This window comes from Camelina sativa, chromosome 7 (assembly GCF_030686135.1).
Source record: "Camelina sativa cultivar CO46 ecotype springtype chromosome 7, ASM3068613v1".
NCBI classification, from domain to species: Eukaryota; Viridiplantae; Streptophyta; class Magnoliopsida; order Brassicales; family Brassicaceae; genus Camelina; species Camelina sativa.
Window position 1 is genome coordinate 26291624 of NC_141886.1, and position 17541 is coordinate 26309164.

The following is a 17541-nucleotide window of genomic DNA, read 5'->3' on the forward strand; positions in this document are numbered from 1 at the left end:
TAAAGTAAATATATTTACAAATAGTTCTTTTTTTTGTGTGGTATTTATGTCATCAGATATATGAAATTATTATCTTCATGATACATGCAGACATTCATCCAGTGTGTTCTCACCACTTTCATGCATTTTTGGCTTCCTTAGACAACAAGGACTAGACGTCTAAAAAGACTTAGAAAACAATTTGTATATGTACTACTGACATGAGCTTAGAATGTGAATTCTCTATATGTAAAAACATATATAAGAGAATCTAAAACACTGTCGTAGAAAGAAAAAAAATATGGACTTAAGATTAGCTATGTGTAGAAAAAAAGCATTAGCGTTAGCATTATTTTCCATTTATTTCCTATCAACGGATGCTAGAGGATCATTTCCTGCGCTTTTGGCTTTTGGAGATTCAATACTCGATACCGGTAACAACAATTTCCTACTGACTTTTATGAAAGGAAATATCTGGCCATATGGGAAGAGTTGGACCATGAGAATCCCCACAGGAAGATTTGGAAATGGAAGAGTTTTCTCCGATATTATTGGTAAAATATCACAGTCTAATAAAATGCTACGGTAATCATATGGTATGAATAATATCATTTTGATATAGTAAATTTATCATTAATTGTTATTACAGCCGAAGGTTTGGGGATCAAAAAAGTACTACCAGCTTATCGTAAGTTGTTTGTTCCTCCAAGCGAGCTTAAAACCGGTGTTTGTTTCGCATCAGGTGGTGCAGGAGTCGACCCTGTTACATCCAGACTGATGGTGAAAAAAAAGAAATTATGAACTTTTATATCTGTTTAAAATGTTATATATCTTAATCAACTAAATATATATATTTTTGGATGGTGGCTTGGTCAGAGAGTTTTGAAGCCAAAGGATCAAGTAAACGATTTCAAAGGGTACATAAGGAAGCTAAAGGCCACGGCAGGTTCTTCAAGAGCAAAAGACATAGTTGCAAACGCAGTGATTCTTGTTTCTCAAGGAAATAATGATATTGGAATCTCATATTTTACGACTCGATCTGCTATTATGCGAGGAATGACTGCCGGTAGATACACCACTAAACTAGCTGGCTGGAATAAACAGTTTATGAAAGTACGAAAAATATATAATTAAATTTTCTTACCAATCGTCAATCTACATATACTAACACGAAGTATTTGGTTTTATGTGTATGTATTGAAGGATTTATATGATCAAGGAGCGAGGAAATTCGCGGTGATGGGAGTGATACCGTTGGGATGCTTGCCTATGACGAGAATCGGGGTTTGCAACTTCTTCGCGAATAAACTTGCTGAAGACTACAACGGAAAATTGAGGAGAGGGGTTAAAACTTGGGGAGGAGAATCAGGTTTTCGCGGTGCAAAATTTGTCTATGTTGACATGTACAACACTCTTATGGATGTTATCAAAAATTATAGAAGATACGGTAAGTATACACTCCCTTGTTTTTTTCATTTCTTTGGATTACAGGCATATTATATAACAACGAAATTAGTATAGCCTCTTTAATTTTACATATATATATATATATATATATATATATGTCACGATAAGTACTGTTCCTCGTTCTTAAAAAGTCCATTCTTGTCGTCAACCTCATTTATTTTGTCGCTACAAAAATTCATATAGTGATGAAGTTCTTTTATGGTTTGCAGGATTTTCTAATGAGAAGAAAGGGTGTTGTTGTATGCTTTCGTCAATAGTACCATGCCCCAACCCAGATAAATACGTCTTCTATGACTTTGTTCATCCCTCCGAGAAATCCTACAAAATTATTTCTAAAAAGCTTGTCGCGGATATCAAGAATGGCCTTGCCTGATTCCTTTTGCAATGCTTTATTTTAATCTTATTAACAGCCATCGTTAATAATATATATGAGAAGGCAAAAATCATACATGGGCGATCTTTCAGTTTTTACATAAATCAATGTATAATCCAGTTTAAAGAAAAAATGTATTATGTATCCCTTATTTATTTCATAAAATCCCAGAACAACAAAGGCGTTTGCTTACAAATGTATACTGAAGAACTTTTTTCTTTTTTTACGACACATATTCAAGAACGTATCTAATGACAATTCCTAACAAATATAGTTGACATCAGCCAAGTAAGAAAACGACAAAATAAACACTTTGGGACAATACTACTGAATGAAAATCCAGAATTTTTTGAAATACTGTATAAGTCATGATTTTGATGATTATGTTATAGCTAAAACTGTACGGATTAAAAGCTAAGTATCAACTTCACCATTAACCCTTTTTTCTTGTACAACGTATTATTTCTAGGTTGGACAATTTTTTTTTTTTTTTGATAATTAAGTTGGACAACTATTTATTTCGAAACAATATATTTTCAGAAAATATGTCCGATTTGAAAAATATATACTTTAATATGTATACAACTAAAAAAAAAATAAGAAAAAAAAAAGAATCTTCTTAAAAGGTGAAGCATGCTAACATTTATTATGTGTGCTGCACTCACACTTTTTGGCTTCCTTGGACAAACAAAAACTAGACGTCTAAATATATTTACGAAAGACATCAACAGATTTCTTTATATTTTGCCCCAAAAAAAAAAAATCTTTATAAAACATAAGAGAAACTAAACACTGTTGGAAAAGAAAAAGAAAAAAGTTATGAACTTAAGGTTCTGCATGTTTAGAAAAAAAAGTTGGTGTTAGCATTATTAATATCTACTTATATCTTATCAATAGAAGCTGTCCCGAACGGATCATTTCCGGCGCTTTTGGCTTTTGGAGATTCGATGGTCGATACCGGTAATAATAACAATTACCTCTTGACTCTGATGAAAGGACATTACTGGCCATATGGATGGAACTTCGACTCCAAAAAACCAACGGGAAGACTTGGAAATGGAAGGGTGTTCTCTGATATAGTTGGTATGCTATTAAAATCCTTCATGGTGCTTCTTTGTATTATCTCATTTGTATCAAAGTGTTTGGCTAAACATAAAACTATATAATATATATGTTCTCATATAGTGAAGTTTGTTTTAAAATAAAAATTGCAGCTGAAAGTTTGGGGATCAAAAGACTATTACCAGCGTACCGTAAGTTGTACATTAAACCAAGCGACCTTAAAACTGGTGTTTCATTCGGATCAGGTGGGGCAGGAGTTGATCTTGTTACATCAAATTTACTGGTAAAACCATTAGTGTTGAACTTGTTATATCGGTTAAGAGTTGTGTTATATATCTTAACTAATTTCTCGGTGTTTGTCTGGTCAGAGAGTTTTATCGCCGGCTAACCAAGTAAAAGATTTCAAAGGCTACATAAGGAAGCTGAAGGGAATAATCGCAAACGCAGTGATTCTTGTTTCTGAAGGAAATAATGATATTGGAATCACATATGCGATTCATGATGCTGGTATGCGATTAATGACTCCGAATATATACACCAGTAAATTAGTTGGTTGGAACAAAAAAATTTATAAAAGTAAGACTGAAAAAAATGAAATTCTATTCATCGAGTATCTAGACTATTATTATACATATTCATTCAGAATCTTTTGGTTTTTGTAAAATGTATGAAGGATTTATATGATCAAGGAGCGAGAAAATTTGCGGTAATGGGAGTGATACCATTGGGATGTTTGCCTATGTCAAGAGTAATTTTCGGTACCATCTTCGTGTGGTGTAACTTCTTGGCGAATCAAATCTCGGAAGATTACAACAAAAAATTGAAAAGCGGAATTAAAAGTTGGGGAACAGAATCGGGTTTTAGTGGTGCCAAGTTTGTCTATGTCGACATGTACAACTCTCTTATGGATGTTATCAACAATCATAGGAAATACGGTACGTAAATACACATTATTATTTATACATACTAGTCTTTTTTCTGTACGATATGAATTTGAATTAAAATACTAAGAATAGTAACACTATGACAACATTAATACAAACGATTAGGTAAGTTTATAAATAACAGTTATCAGCTAAATCTCAGAGAAAAGGAACCAGTTTTTAATAGTGTTGCTTTAGACATTTGAAAGCTCATGACTGGTCCTAGTAGTACTTCTTTCGTTGCAGGGTTTACCAATGAGAAGAATGGGTGTTGTTGTATGATTCCGGCAATAGTACCATGCTCCAACCCAGATAAATATGTCTTCTATGACTTTGCTCATCCCTCCGAGAAAGCCTACAAAACAATTGCTAGCTGATTTCTTGTAATATATCTTAACACTCACCATCATTAATTTTATATATGAGACGGAAAATCACATATGACGTGACGATATATATGTACCTCTGTTTTTTTTTTTTTGTTACAAAGAATGTATATATAATCCGTTTTAAATAACCAGGAACTTGCTTACAATGTATGTTCGAGATACACTATATTCTCCTCTTCGGCCAAAAACATCAGCTCGTCACGCTTCTTTTTTTTCTTTTTCTTTTTTTGAATGAATGAATGTAAAATTTATTCAGATCAAAAATATGTTGTTTTTTTACATTAATTATATGCACCTTTATAGAAGAAATTTCAGAAATATGTTAAAGGGTACAAACTATCCAAACCATATACAAGCCCATTTTGTGGCTTCCTTGAGCAAAGTCAACTATCCAAACCATATACAAGCCCATTTTGTGGTGTTCTCATCCAAGGTCTAGTCTATTAATTCATAAGAAAAGTTAGCAACTCCACTATACTCCGGTTCTTAAGCCTCCGGTTTCAATAGTTGGCGACCATCGGTCTATGAGAACAAAGCTTTTTAAACTCTACGTACAGCTCTGAGCAAACTACTTCAAACTCTCTTCTCACTATCTGGTTTCAATATTATGACACGACGATTAAATGTGCAAATATTATGATGCTCAACCACTATCTTCTACATCTTTTCTCATTTAAAAGTTGTAATGCTGTAAAATTAAAGTCTAAACAATTCCTCTGTACGAATTTAATTTTCATTTATATGATTAACCTTAAACCTTGGAATTAAATCTTTTAGAACCAAAAGAACAAGAAAGACTAAATAAGAAAACAACAAACTTGACAATTTCGGACTAAGGTAATTGATGTTGCTCTTTACTAATGTTACTTCCAAATATGCTTCTCTGATATCTATGATCGTATATAAAAAACATGGTCTACAAAAGGTATAATAACGATGTCTCATGGTGACAACTAACTAAATTTGCCCACATATAAAAACCAGAAACAGACTAAAACATAATTAAATAAGTTGTATTTTTTTCATTAGATATATATATATATATATGGAATTATTATAGTATTAAAATATCCTAACATTCATTTGGTGTGTACTGTGTACTGTACTCTCATGCATTTGGGCTTTCTACGACAAAAAGGATGTAGACGTCTAAAAATAAGTAGAAAAATCATTTGGTTTCTGTATAAAACACATGATACAGTAAAAACTGTCCGGAAGAAGTTTGAACTTATTTTCGATATGTTTAGGGGAAAAATATTTGTGTTAGCATTATTTTCTATTTTATTTCTCTCATCGGCGGCTGATCAAAATACATCATTTACTGCGCTTTTTGCTTTTGGTGATTCAGTATTAGATACCGGCAACAATAATTTTCTTTTTACTTTGCTCAAGGGAAACTACTGGCCATATGGTTGGAATTTTGACCACAAAATTCCAACGGGTAGATTCGGAAATGGAAGAGTTTTCACCGATATAGTTGGTATAACATCATACGTTTAACAACGTTTTTTTAAAAAAAAATTGTTTTAAGTTATTTAGTAGGAATACTAATGATCTCACGTGGTGTAAGTCTTCTATTGTAGCTGAAGGTTTGGGGATCAAAAGACTTGTACCAGCTTATAGCAAGATTCGTCGCATTGCTTCTGAAGACCTCAAAACCGGCGTTTGTTTTGCATCTGGTGGTTCTGGAATCGACGATCTTACATCAAGAACACTGGTGAACAAGATGAATTTATTTGTGTTATTTCGATAAAAAAAACACTATTATATAACTCCACCAATGTTACCTAATAATTATTTTCGTTTCTTTTTGGATGGCCGTGGGTGGTTCGGTCAGCGAGTTTTATCGACAGGCGACCAAGTACAAGATTTTAAAAACTATTTGAAGAAACTAAAAAAAATAGTGAAACGTAAGAAAAAAGTAAAAGAAATAGTTTCAAACGCAGTGTTTCTTATTTCTGAAGGAAACAACGATCTTGGGTACTTTGTCGCTCCCGCTCTTTTGCGATTACAGTCCCCAAACACATACACCAGTAGAATGGTTGGCTGGACCAGAAAGTTTCTAAAAGTAAGACAGTAAATAAAATAAAAACTAATCTATAGTAGTATATGAATTCTATGTAACTGTTCACACTCTTTTGGTTTATGCATGTAATCTATATATGTGAAGGAATTATATGATCTTGGGGCGAGAAAATTCGCGGTGTTGGGAGTGATGCCGGTGGGATGTTTGCCTCTGCATCGGGCTATATTCGGTGGGGTATTCGGATGGTGTAACTTCTTCTTGAATAAAGTTACAGAAGACTTCAACAGGAAATTACAGAAAGGTCTTACAAGTTACGCAGTAGAATATGATTTTAAAGATGCAAAATTTGTTTACGTCGACATGTACGGTAAACTTATGGATCTTGTCAACCATCCTAAGGCCTATGGTACGTATATACACACACCCCATAAATATATGCATGACGTAACCAAGTGATAACAATATCATATATACCATGCACATGCACAACACCCATTCATAGTTATATATTGTATTGTTTTTACTCAAATTTTTCTAGCCGCATCATTTTTTCTTTTATTCATTTGCAAATCATAACTAATATAGTAATATGTATTCCCTTTTATTTTCTGTTTACATATATTATTGATGTAGAATAGAATGAAAGGTGAAATTCTTTTTCTAAAATATTCTGAATTTCATTATAGTAACTCTCACATCTAGGATAAGTTACTATATATATAAAGAATGATTATATTGTGTGCAGTTTTTGTTTATTTCTTTCTTTTTTCTCGTTTTGTATTTATATCCAAATCATAACTCTAAGATCATGTTGTATCTATAACAATCTATGTGTGTATATATATGTATACTTGCAGGGTTTTTAGAAGAGAGAAAAGCTTGTTGTTGTATGCCGAATGCAATAATACCATGCTTCAACCCAGATAAACACGTCTTCTATGACTTCGCTCACCCTTCCCAGAAAGCCTACGAAGTCATATCTAAACCACTTGTCTATCAGATAGCGAAAGGCCTTACCTAATTCCTCATTTCTTAAAATGTTTTATTTTAATCTTAGTTGTCACCATATCGTTAAATATATGTAATGGTCAGTATCATGCATGATGATCTATTTGATTTGATAGTGTTTGGATAAAAAAAAAAAGTGAACAAAAATAATTAACACTTTCAGGCTAAGGTGAATAAAACAAAGTCGGCCTCATGGGAACACGAAAATTATTGTACAAGTACACCCATATATATTTCCAATTCTTCACTCGTGAGCATTTTCTGAAAATTATGCAGACTTTGAATGCAAAAGAGGTCGTTGAGACTTGAGCACTATAGGGACCATATATGTATAGGAAGAAGAAAAGAAGATAATAATAACGATTTTTACATTTAAAATAACATTTCATAAACAAAAATAATATCTTATGAAAAAAAAACATTAATATTTTGTTTACTTATAAGAACATGCATGTACATTTGAGCAAAAAAACCGAAATTCTCTTAGTTCATTAAATTTAATTGATTTCTTAAGTTAATTGCGGATGGATATTATTTTTACTTGGAATTATATATCCCTCAACAAACTAGGGAATGGTATACATACATAAGGTGGTGGGATTAATATTGCATGTTTTGTTAATCTTGTATAGTCATGGATAATAAACCTCCCTATAAATCTGCAGCTTTGTTTTTCTTCCTTTCACACGGATTGCATTGTTTATATATACCAATTTATTTCGTTGTCTGAATATACTTAAACTACATCCTGTATGTTTTATTGTTAAAAAAAAAAAAAAAAAAATCTTGTTTTATCATCAATCAAATAAGTTCACTTAGAATATTATTCACGTAACAATATGTTCCAAAAAAAAACAGAATTGAATTAAAGAATTAAACAATCCATTATTTATCTATTGATATATTCATAAATCATATAACACACACTTTTTATCTCCTAATTTCCCATTCATTGCCGGTCACGTATGTGAATCACGTGGTTTACATCTTCCCATATTTTACTTCAAATTTAAGAACTAATAAATATGTACCAATCCACAATATCTTAAAGTCTCTTTAGTCTGTCTCTATATATAACAGCAAATATCCCTTCCAACGTATTTGTCAACGTACTTAAGAGATCTACACTAATAATGGGGAGGTTTCATAAACTTCCTCTCATAGGTTTAGTTCTGTTTCTCGGTCTGACCGGCTCACTTACCGCCGCCAGTGAGTATACCTGCTCTAGTACCGATATACACTTTACTCGTGCCAATTTCCCTAAAGGTTTCATTTTTGGTACCGCAACTGCTGCTTTTCAGGTCACATACATTTTTGAATTTAGACTCTAGATACGATCTTTTATATAATAAATAAATTGATTGTTTGGAAACGTTGACTTTGTCATGAAACTTCTAAAAAAGTTAGTGATTTATGTGGTAAGGTTGAAGGAGCTGTAAATGAAGGTTGTAGAGGTCCAAGCATGTGGGACGTATACACCAAGAAATTCCCACGTCTCTTCACTCTCTCTTCCTCTTTTTAAAATTTCACTTTGACTAATGGAAATAATTATTTGTCAATATTAGTCATCTTTTTTTTTTCTTTTTAAATTTAATTTTTCAGATAGATGTAATTACCACAATGCCGACGTTGCTGTCGATTTCTACCATCGTTACAAGGTATTAGTTATGTCGTCTAGTTACCCCTAGTTTGAAAATTTGTTTGTAAAGCTCTCTTTGAACTTATGTTAACTTAAAATTATATTTAATAGGAAGATATCAAGTTGATGAAAAGTCTGAACACTGATGGCTTTAGATTTTCCATTGCATGGCCTAGAATTTTTCCCCGTAAGTTAAAACTCAACAAATTATGGTTTACTTGATATAATACAAGGAAGCAAATAATAACATCATTTAAATAAAAAATCAACAGATGGTAGGATGGAGAAAGGAATAAGCAAAGCAGGTGTGCAGTATTATCACGACCTGATCGATGAGCTTCTCCAAAATGGTAAAAGTTTCTCTCTCCGATAAACTAATATTCTAAACTTCACAAACTCTATATTACATCAAAGATATTACTAATGTTAACTCTAAATTAATTTCCAAAATTCAGATATAACACCATTAGTTACCGTTTTTCACTGGGACACTCCTCAAGATTTAGAAGATGAATACGGTGGTTTCTTAAGCGACAGCATCATGTAAGATTTTACTAATTTTTACAACTTATGATGATCTTTTTTTTTGTCTACAACTCAAACATGATTAACCTTTTTTATATATAAACGTAGAAAGGATTTTACGGAGTATGCAAACTTTATATTCCAAGAGTACGGACACAAAGTGAAGCATTGGATCACATTTAACGAGCCATGGGTGTTCAGTCGATCTGGCTACGACATTGGGGAAAAAGCACCGGGACGTTGTTCCAAGTACATCAAAGAACATGGAGAGTTGTGTCATGATGGACAGTCCGGATACGAAGCTTATATCGTCAGTCATAACATGCTCTTGGCACATGCCGATGCCGTTGAGGCCTTTAGGAAATGCGATAAGGTTTTTTTTTTTTTTTTTAAATGCGATAAGGTTTTCATATATAAATATTAACTAACTAGCATCACTAAAGTTAGTGTGAATATTTTACGTAATTTAATGAACTGAGTATTTACAAACATTTATTTCTATTTGTTTATAGTGTAACGGTGGAAAAATTGGGATTGCTCATAGTCCAGCTTGGTTTGAGGCACATGAGCTCTCGGACGAAGAGCATGAACCTCCTGTAACCGGACTGATCGACTTCATATTGGGATGGTAACAAAATCCATTAATTTTTTTTTTTAACATGTATATAGTATGAAAATGTTAAATATGAGACAAATACTATTCTGATTCCGTAGGCATTTGCATCCGACCACATATGGAGATTATCCACAATCAATGAAGGATCATGTCGGACATCGACTGCCAGAATTCACAGAGGCACAGAAGGAAAAGTTGAAAAATTCTGCTGATTTTGTAGGAATCAATTACTACAGTTCGGTATTTGCATTGCACGACGAAGAGCCGGATCCTTCGCAACCAAGTTGGCAGAGTGATTCCCTCGTGGACTGGGAACGTCAGTCTCATTTTACTGTGAAATAAATTTAGACTATTTTCATTAACTCTCACTTGATTAATTTTATCAAAAAATTTCCACTTTTTTCAGCAAGGTATGTGGATAAAGTCAATGCTTATGCTGCCACGGTATATATCTGATCGTTATTTTAGTTTTAGTAACTTACGATGTAACTAAAATGAAAATATTAAAATTGATTATGTATTTTGGTTTTTTTTATAAGCCTGATGTTGCGAAAGTGGAAGTCTACGCAAAAGGTTTGAGGAGCCTACTGAAATATATTAAGGATAAATATGGAAATCCTGAAATCATGATCACCGAGAATGGTAAGAGAAACGTCTTTCACCTAAATTAAATCTCAAAACGTTCCCCTAATATTGAGTTGTAATGTTGAGTTGTATATGTTTTATTTAAGGATATGGAGAGGATCTAGGGGAACAAGACACAAGTCTTGTAATGGCGCTCTCAGATGAGCACAGAAGATACTATATACAGAGGCATCTCTTGAGCTTGCACGAAGCAATTTGGTCAGTAAAACAAATCATGCATGTTTTTGAGTTTTAATTCTTACAAAAAAAAACTATTTTATTTTCACAATGATTATTGTGTTTTTCTCCACTTTGTTTTTGCAGCGATGATAAAGTAAATGTTACGGGGTATTTTCATTGGTCATTGATGGACAATTTCGAATGGCAAGAAGGATACAACTCGAGATTTGGGCTCTACTATACCGATTACAAAAATAATTTGACGCGCCACGAAAAATTATCAGCCCAGTGGTACTCAAGTTTCCTCCACGATGGACTGAAAGGGTTCGAAGATGAACACAATGAACTGAAAGGGTTCGAAGATGAGCACAATGGGTTGAAAGGGTTCGAAGATGAGCACAATGGATTGAAAGGGTTCGAAGATGAGCACAATGGACTGAAAGGTTTCGAAGATGAGCATGATGAGTTGTAGAGTTTTACTCCGCAAATAGACTACGAATACAATATTCACAAGCTCTTTGTTTACAGTGTCTAATGCATTTACATATTCAAGCAAAAGATAAGTCGATATATAAACAAGTAAACTTTGGATTTGGATACTAAGTTGTAAGTTTTGATATGCTCAAAGTGTTTTTTTAATTTCTCTATTTCTTGGGGTTTGAGTCCGAGTGTTTCATCTGAGATAACCTTGCAAGAAATTCTTATCGAAGAGCATGCTCACGTCCGAATTAGTCGGACTTCAGATATGGGCCTTGGAACTTCATGATAAGACTCAGTCAGTATCTTTATGTCAGCTACCAAACTTTAATTTTGGTAGTTGAGAGCTCCATTAATTCACGGATTACGACTTAAGAAATTAGTATTCTATATGTTGAGCGTGCATCTTCTAGAATAAATCAGGACACTTGTAAGATGTAACTAAGAAAGTCATGATTATATCCCTTATATATTAAAAAAGAAACATTTTATTGAAAAAGCTGACGTATCCGCATTACAAAGTTCAGTGCACCATTTAGCAAAATTCCCTCAAATTTTCTAATTAATTATAACTTTGTGCCATTGTATTTATTAGATAAAACAAAATTAGTAATACAAAATAATTAGAATCTCGCATACTGTTTGCTATGAAGCTTATTGTGTTGTTGAATTATCGAAGCTAACACACTTCGATCCGGGATCATATTCAACAAGACAATTGAAAATATGCTTTGACTGAAGCTTACTCTTCTGAATCTACAGATAAAAGATAAAATACTAGGAAACCATATTCTCCGTGATGGATGATGGATTACCTGATCTAGATTTCGGAAAAGAAACCCAAATTCTTCAAAGGCTTTGTTCGATCATCAACAGAAAGGAAAGATCCAGATATTTCTCAGATAGAAAAAAAAAACAAACCGACACCATTGTTTTCTTTTCGGCTTTCCAACTTTGGTCTCCAGGAAGAAAGAAAAAACATATGTATAGTGAGATAACAGTTAGAATGCCGAATAAGTTTATCTGTTGGGCCTTCGGCGATATTATAAGCCCAGTAGAAAACATATTACTAACGTACACATAATTGGCTTTGTTAAATTTAAGGCCGGCAAATCCAATAACACATACCCAATTAGAAATATTTTTTTTTTAAATGAAATATATGCACTTCTAAGTTCAAAATGATTTAAAGATTTACATTGTCTTTTACATTCAGATTTTTGGGATTATATGTGGGGTAAAATACGTAGCCTATTAACAAAAAATGAAAATGTATAGCTTAAAAAAATTAAAGTATAACATCAAATTATATAAAATTAAATTTAATAGGGATATTCCCGTGCAACGCACAGTCCTGTACCTAGTATTACTATATACCGTAAACCCAACTTCTCTTCATATTCTCAACCCTAGATAATTCATTTTTTAATTTAACTCGTGGATCTCTATTTAGTATGTTCAATTCCAAGAAATCATTTAGGTATCCACCAAGGTACCCATAAAATCGTAAAAATTTGATCGAATCATGTTTAGGTCGAATCGTCAAAAGGGAATAGCATCTACAAACTTTCTAAATATATAATCACAAGTTTTTAGTTCAAGAACCTCAATTTGGTATCTTCCAAGAAATATATTTGTTTGCATGTACAATAAACACTGATAAAACATTATAATATAATTCAAAAACGTCTTTTAAATTAGTCTTATTATATACACATATCATACAAAAATTAAACAAATACGTTACACTGCTATGACACATGTCCAAATGAACAAAAAACAAAAACCGTCAAAAGAATAGATTACTCTTTAGAAAAATAAAATAAAACTGAATGCATTTCAGAAAAGTTACCATCGAATCTTGATGAAGTATATAAAATTAGTTATTCATTATTAAAGAAAAAAATAAAACAAAGATGATAATGATTAATGATAATGATGATATAAAAAAAGAAGAAAAGATACGAGCAAGTAAGAAATAAAAAATACAAAAAAATGAAAAGAGAAAAAAATACATAACACATAATAATATTGTATGATTCTCGACCAAAAATAAATTAAATATATTATTATTATTGTATGACACGTTGTCAACTTATTAAAAAAAATATTTAGTTCAGAAATACATGATTTTATTAAAAGCTAAACAAAGCTGATTTTGATTGATTTATTTTTATTATACAGTGATTTTAGTATATCTTTTTTACCTTTTTCTGACAATTATGGAATTATATCCAAATATATATATATATATATATATAAAATCAGTCATATATTGATTTTTTTTTTTTTTAATACAACGAATTCGACAGATCAAAATTAATTTTCCAAAAGGAAAGAAATAGAACACACAATCCTAATTTCATTAAAGTTAACCAAACGGAAAAAAAAAATTTAACTTTATATAAAAAAAAAATCCTTATTTCCTTTTATTTCCTAAACAGTAGACCGACTTAACAAAAATTAGGGGTTTACTTTACGTATATAAATAGAGAGAGAGACCCCCAAAATTCTTTTCTTAATATATTTTCCTTTCATCTCAAAGAAATTTCACAAAACTCTCCAAATCTAAAAAAAAAAAAGCTCATCTCTCGTCTCTCTCGAAATCAAATCAAAGATGTCGACGACGAAGAAGATCGTGTTGAAGAGTTCCGATGGTGAATCTTTCGAGGTTGATGAATTGGTTGCTCTCGAGTCACAGACCATAGCTCATATGGTTGAAGACGACTGCGTCGACAACGGTGTCCCTCTCCCTAACGTTACGAGCAAGATCCTCGCCAAGGTGATCGAGTATTGCAAGAAACACGTCGAGGTTACTGCTTCCAAGACCGACGCCGTTGATGGTGCTGCTTCTTCTGCCGACGAAGAACTCAAGACCTGGGATGCTGAGTTTATGAAGATCGATCAGGCTACCCTCTTTGAACTCATCCTGGTTTGTTTCCTCCTTTTATTTTTTTTCATCCCCTCGCCTCGATTTTTAGGGTTTTCGATTTGGGGGAAATTGAAATTAGGGTTTCGTAAATTTAGGGATTTGTTTCAGAAATCGGTTAAGGTTGTTAGGAATTGAATCAATCGAAGTTGTCTGGAAATTGAAATTGTTAGGGTGATTTTGATCTGATTGGTTTTGCGATTTGTAAAATTTGTGCAGGCTGCGAATTACCTGAACATCAAGAACTTGCTTGACCTAACATGTCAAACCGTGGCTGATATGATCAAGGGGAAGACTCCAGAAGAGATCCGCACAACCTTCAACATCAAGAATGACTTCACACCAGAGGAAGAAGAGGAGGTTCGCAGAGAGAACCAATGGGCTTTTGAATGATTCAGCCTCTGATGGTTCGAAGATCCTAAACCCAAGTCTCTCGTCTTTGCCTTATGTTTATCCCCGTCCGTTTTCTTCCAAGTGTTTGATGATGACTTCTTTGCTTTTTTTTTAAATATTCATGACTATGTTCTCTTCTCTTCCTCTCTTTGTCCTTCTCTGTTATGATATCAAGAACCACCAATGTCTTTTTACTCTTTTGGATAATTTGTGCTTTTTAGTTATCTTTTAAGAGTGAATTTGCTGGTTTGCCTTATTCCTTCTTCGTTGCAAAGCTTCTTATCTCTGTAACTCTTAGCTCGCTCTCTGATGCCATTAGAACAGGTGGTCTGAGTTAAAATCAATTGCTCACCACTCTGTATTCCTTACTAGGGGTTCGACTTATATGTTCTCTGATGCCATTAGAACAGATGGTCTGAGTCAAATCAATTGCTCACAACTCTGTACCCCTTACTAGGGCTTCAAGTTTTGAAGCTATTCATTAGGTGTTAATCGATTGAGATAACTTACATCTGTCTTGAATGTTAACTAGAAGCAGAATAGTAAGCTTTTTTGACAACAAAGATAAGTAGTGACAACAATTCAATTTTCAAAGATTGAGTTGGCTTTGAGATGTTTTTTAGTAGTAACATATTCCAAAACCAATCTTAAAGATTAGCGTTTTTGTTTGCCAAGACAAATCTGAAAGCTGATGAAGCTACATCCAGCTGCAGAGCATCAGTGCATATACAAATTGAAGCGATCGGATGAGTGAGAATTCTGTAACATAAATAGGTAACTTCATGAAGCATTAAAGAAGATACAAAAAATGATGCACAAGTATTATTTAACCAAAATTTAGACTTGATATTTCAAGACACAGCACCTCAGACTTCTTTCTGGGAGAGAGTACATTTAATCACTCTTATTTTCTCATGTTTTTGGTATCGAATGAATATATACTGCAGGATGTGATTTTGTTTCCCTTAAGACTTCCACAGGGAAAGATTTCTAAGTTCGTGCTTAAGGTGATTGCTCACAAAACTGTAAAACAAAGCGCCGTATGTGCCTCTACTTAATCACAAAAAAAGTATCAGCGGAAAAAAAAAAAAAATTGCTCAAAAAGCTCCGATGCCGGGAATCGAACCCGGGTCTCCTGGGTGAAAGCCAGATATCCTAACCGCTGGACGACATCGGATAATTGTTAAGCTTCTCTCAGTCAGAAAATATTATCCGTAATGATTAATATTTGCATTACAAGGTTTAACAAAGTTAGATCCTCATGAACTATGTGATGCAAAAACATGTGTTGCATGATCTGTTCGACGTAAATCAGGGAAAGAGCGTAAGCTTTTTGATTAATTTCAGCGGTAATTAATTATTGGGACTAAAAATAATAAAAGTGAATCTATTTCATTAATCAATATCCAATCGACATAAATATATTTAGAAAACCCAAAAGTATGTAGGACAAAGGAAGGTAAATAGTGTATCAAAATCTACTGATCTCTTGTTCATTATTGCTATCTCGGTACGTGGAGGGAGCCTTCATGAGCGTATGTATCTCTCCCATCCAATGCGTTTCCGCAACTTACCATTCTACAAAATTTGATTTCAACATTCAGTGAATATTAGTATATCATTATCCATTAATTATTGGTGTTTAATAAATAAAATGTTTTTTTTAAAATTGTGTTACATATTTAAGTTTAAGATAATAAGAAGAGATGTGTTACGTGTAATAAATTAGTAATTACCTGAATTTCAACCGTAGCTGATGATCTCAGTGAACACAATAGCAACTCAATATCATTGGTCATGCGTTTGATCTGGTGTAAAAGAAAAAGAAAAGAATCAGTTGTTATATATATATATATATATATATATATATATATTATATATTTACACACACCATCATATTCTTGAAAGAACAAATATATATTCCATCAACTTTTGAAGTTGCTTACTCTTGGAAATTCTGCAATAAAGAGAATATGAACCCATCCTTGATTGTCCATTTGAGATCTCAAGTGTACATCTTTCACCAAATTTTCATCGCTGCATTATATATCAATCAACATAAAACATATGACAAGACGAAATCTATAAATTCAGAAAATTAACTCGAAAGTGAATAAACCAAAAATAAAAGTTTATTTACCTAAAATAATAATCAATCTGAAAACGGATGAACGAAGGCAAATTGGACTCTAATGCCGCCCTCCTTAAATCTGGAAGTTCCGATAAATCTGTATAAATCACATAAGTTATTAGAATACTCAAATTAGTTATTTATATAAAAGTAAACCCCAATATTGATAACAACTTACCAAACGTAGGTCTATCAGAAAACTGTGGAAAAGGAAACCACGGTTTGATAAAATATGATGGTAGAACATTAGACATTCGTCGCCTTGATCCTCCGTTCGAGACTGAAGCTTGATTCAGATTTGTGTTTGTATCCTGACTAGTCATATTGATGATAAAAAAAGGGTGAACAAAAACTTGTTTGAACTATTTGATGGTCTGGAAATAATCTTTCTCGATCTCTTGAATACAAGGTTGAGTTAACACAACCGGAAGCAGATACATAGAGGATAGTTTATATAATGGATGATTCCCTATTCCTACTTGAATTTACAATTAGACTTTAAAAATATATATATATATATATATATATATATATATATTCACAACACAATTCTATTTCTAGTTGAATTAGTTTCTGATAAGAGACACAATTCCCCGAGTTATGTTTAAGATTTTAAATTAGGCTTCAAAATTCATCTAATAATTTAGTCTGTTGCATAAAAAATTAGCCCATGTATATCTTGATTATCCGATTATTATCTTAATATCTTAATAAATAAAATATAATATTTAAATATTAGTCTCAAATATATTAAAAACTGAATTTTCTATTTACATCATAGATTTTATACCGTAAAACTG

The 17541-nt window shown here is 32.5% G+C and overlaps 6 protein-coding genes and 1 non-coding gene across 9 annotated transcripts; 5 read left to right on the forward strand and 2 right to left on the reverse strand.

Moving 5' to 3' along the window:
• The first annotated feature begins 196 nt into the window (after nt 1-196).
• Nucleotides 197-2015, forward strand: LOC104774725 (GDSL esterase/lipase EXL4-like). Its single transcript, XM_087457087.1, has 5 exons — nt 197-533; nt 629-759; nt 856-1092; nt 1183-1426; nt 1656-2015. Exons 1-5 carry the CDS (start codon nt 281-283, stop codon nt 1817-1819), a joined length of 1029 nt encoding a protein of 342 aa, XP_087313213.1. The 5' UTR covers nt 197-280; the 3' UTR covers nt 1820-2015.
• Nucleotides 2016-2587: 572 nt separating this feature from the next.
• Nucleotides 2588-4357, forward strand: LOC104702345 (GDSL esterase/lipase EXL5-like). 3 transcript variants are annotated; one of them, XM_087457088.1, is made up of 5 exons: nt 2588-2902; nt 3034-3164; nt 3250-3457; nt 3555-3816; nt 4051-4357. In XM_087457088.1, the coding sequence occupies exons 1-4, from the start codon at nt 2767-2769 to the stop codon at nt 3563-3565; spliced, it is 486 nt and encodes a 161-aa protein (XP_087313214.1). In that variant the 5' UTR covers nt 2588-2766; the 3' UTR covers nt 3566-3816; nt 4051-4357. The 3 variants fall into 3 exon arrangements, with proteins under 3 accessions (XP_087313214.1, XP_087313217.1, XP_087313215.1); XM_087457091.1 differs by having other exon boundaries at nt 3250-3388; nt 4034-4357; XM_087457089.1 differs by having other exon boundaries at nt 3250-3388.
• Nucleotides 4358-5268: 911 nt separating this feature from the next.
• LOC104702347 (GDSL esterase/lipase EXL6-like) lies at nt 5269-7434 on the forward strand. The gene is made up of 5 exons (XM_010418198.2): nt 5269-5673; nt 5777-5910; nt 6031-6261; nt 6364-6625; nt 7077-7434. The coding sequence occupies exons 1-5, from the start codon at nt 5304-5306 to the stop codon at nt 7238-7240; spliced, it is 1161 nt and encodes a 386-aa protein (XP_010416500.2). The 5' UTR covers nt 5269-5303; the 3' UTR covers nt 7241-7434.
• Nucleotides 7435-7913: 479 nt separating this feature from the next.
• LOC104702348 (beta-glucosidase 20) lies at nt 7914-11458 on the forward strand. The gene is made up of 13 exons (XM_087457092.1): nt 7914-8528; nt 8651-8720; nt 8830-8885; nt 8978-9053; nt 9139-9216; nt 9322-9409; nt 9500-9764; nt 9904-10019; nt 10106-10323; nt 10414-10451; nt 10547-10649; nt 10739-10850; nt 10956-11458. The coding sequence occupies exons 1-13, from the start codon at nt 8361-8363 to the stop codon at nt 11281-11283; spliced, it is 1716 nt and encodes a 571-aa protein (XP_087313218.1). The 5' UTR covers nt 7914-8360; the 3' UTR covers nt 11284-11458.
• Nucleotides 11459-13584: 2126 nt separating this feature from the next.
• Nucleotides 13585-14866, forward strand: LOC104702349 (SKP1-like protein 1A). The gene is made up of 2 exons (XM_010418200.2): nt 13585-14220; nt 14437-14866. The coding sequence occupies exons 1-2, from the start codon at nt 13906-13908 to the stop codon at nt 14608-14610; spliced, it is 489 nt and encodes a 162-aa protein (XP_010416502.1). The 5' UTR covers nt 13585-13905; the 3' UTR covers nt 14611-14866.
• An 849-nt stretch (nt 14867-15715) lies between these two features.
• TRNAE-UUC (transfer RNA glutamic acid (anticodon UUC)) lies at nt 15716-15787 on the reverse strand. Its single transcript has one exon. It is a non-coding gene; the product is annotated as a tRNA-Glu (tRNA).
• A 196-nt stretch (nt 15788-15983) lies between these two features.
• LOC147941725 (la-related protein 1B-like) lies at nt 15984-17064 on the reverse strand. Its single transcript, XM_087458622.1, has 5 exons — nt 16920-17064; nt 16751-16838; nt 16557-16647; nt 16347-16418; nt 15984-16188 (listed from the first exon to the last, which is right to left on the reverse strand). The coding sequence occupies exons 1-5, from the start codon at nt 17062-17064 to the stop codon at nt 16138-16140; spliced, it is 447 nt and encodes a 148-aa protein (XP_087314748.1). The 3' UTR covers nt 15984-16137.
• Between the last annotated feature and the right edge of the window lie 477 nt (nt 17065-17541).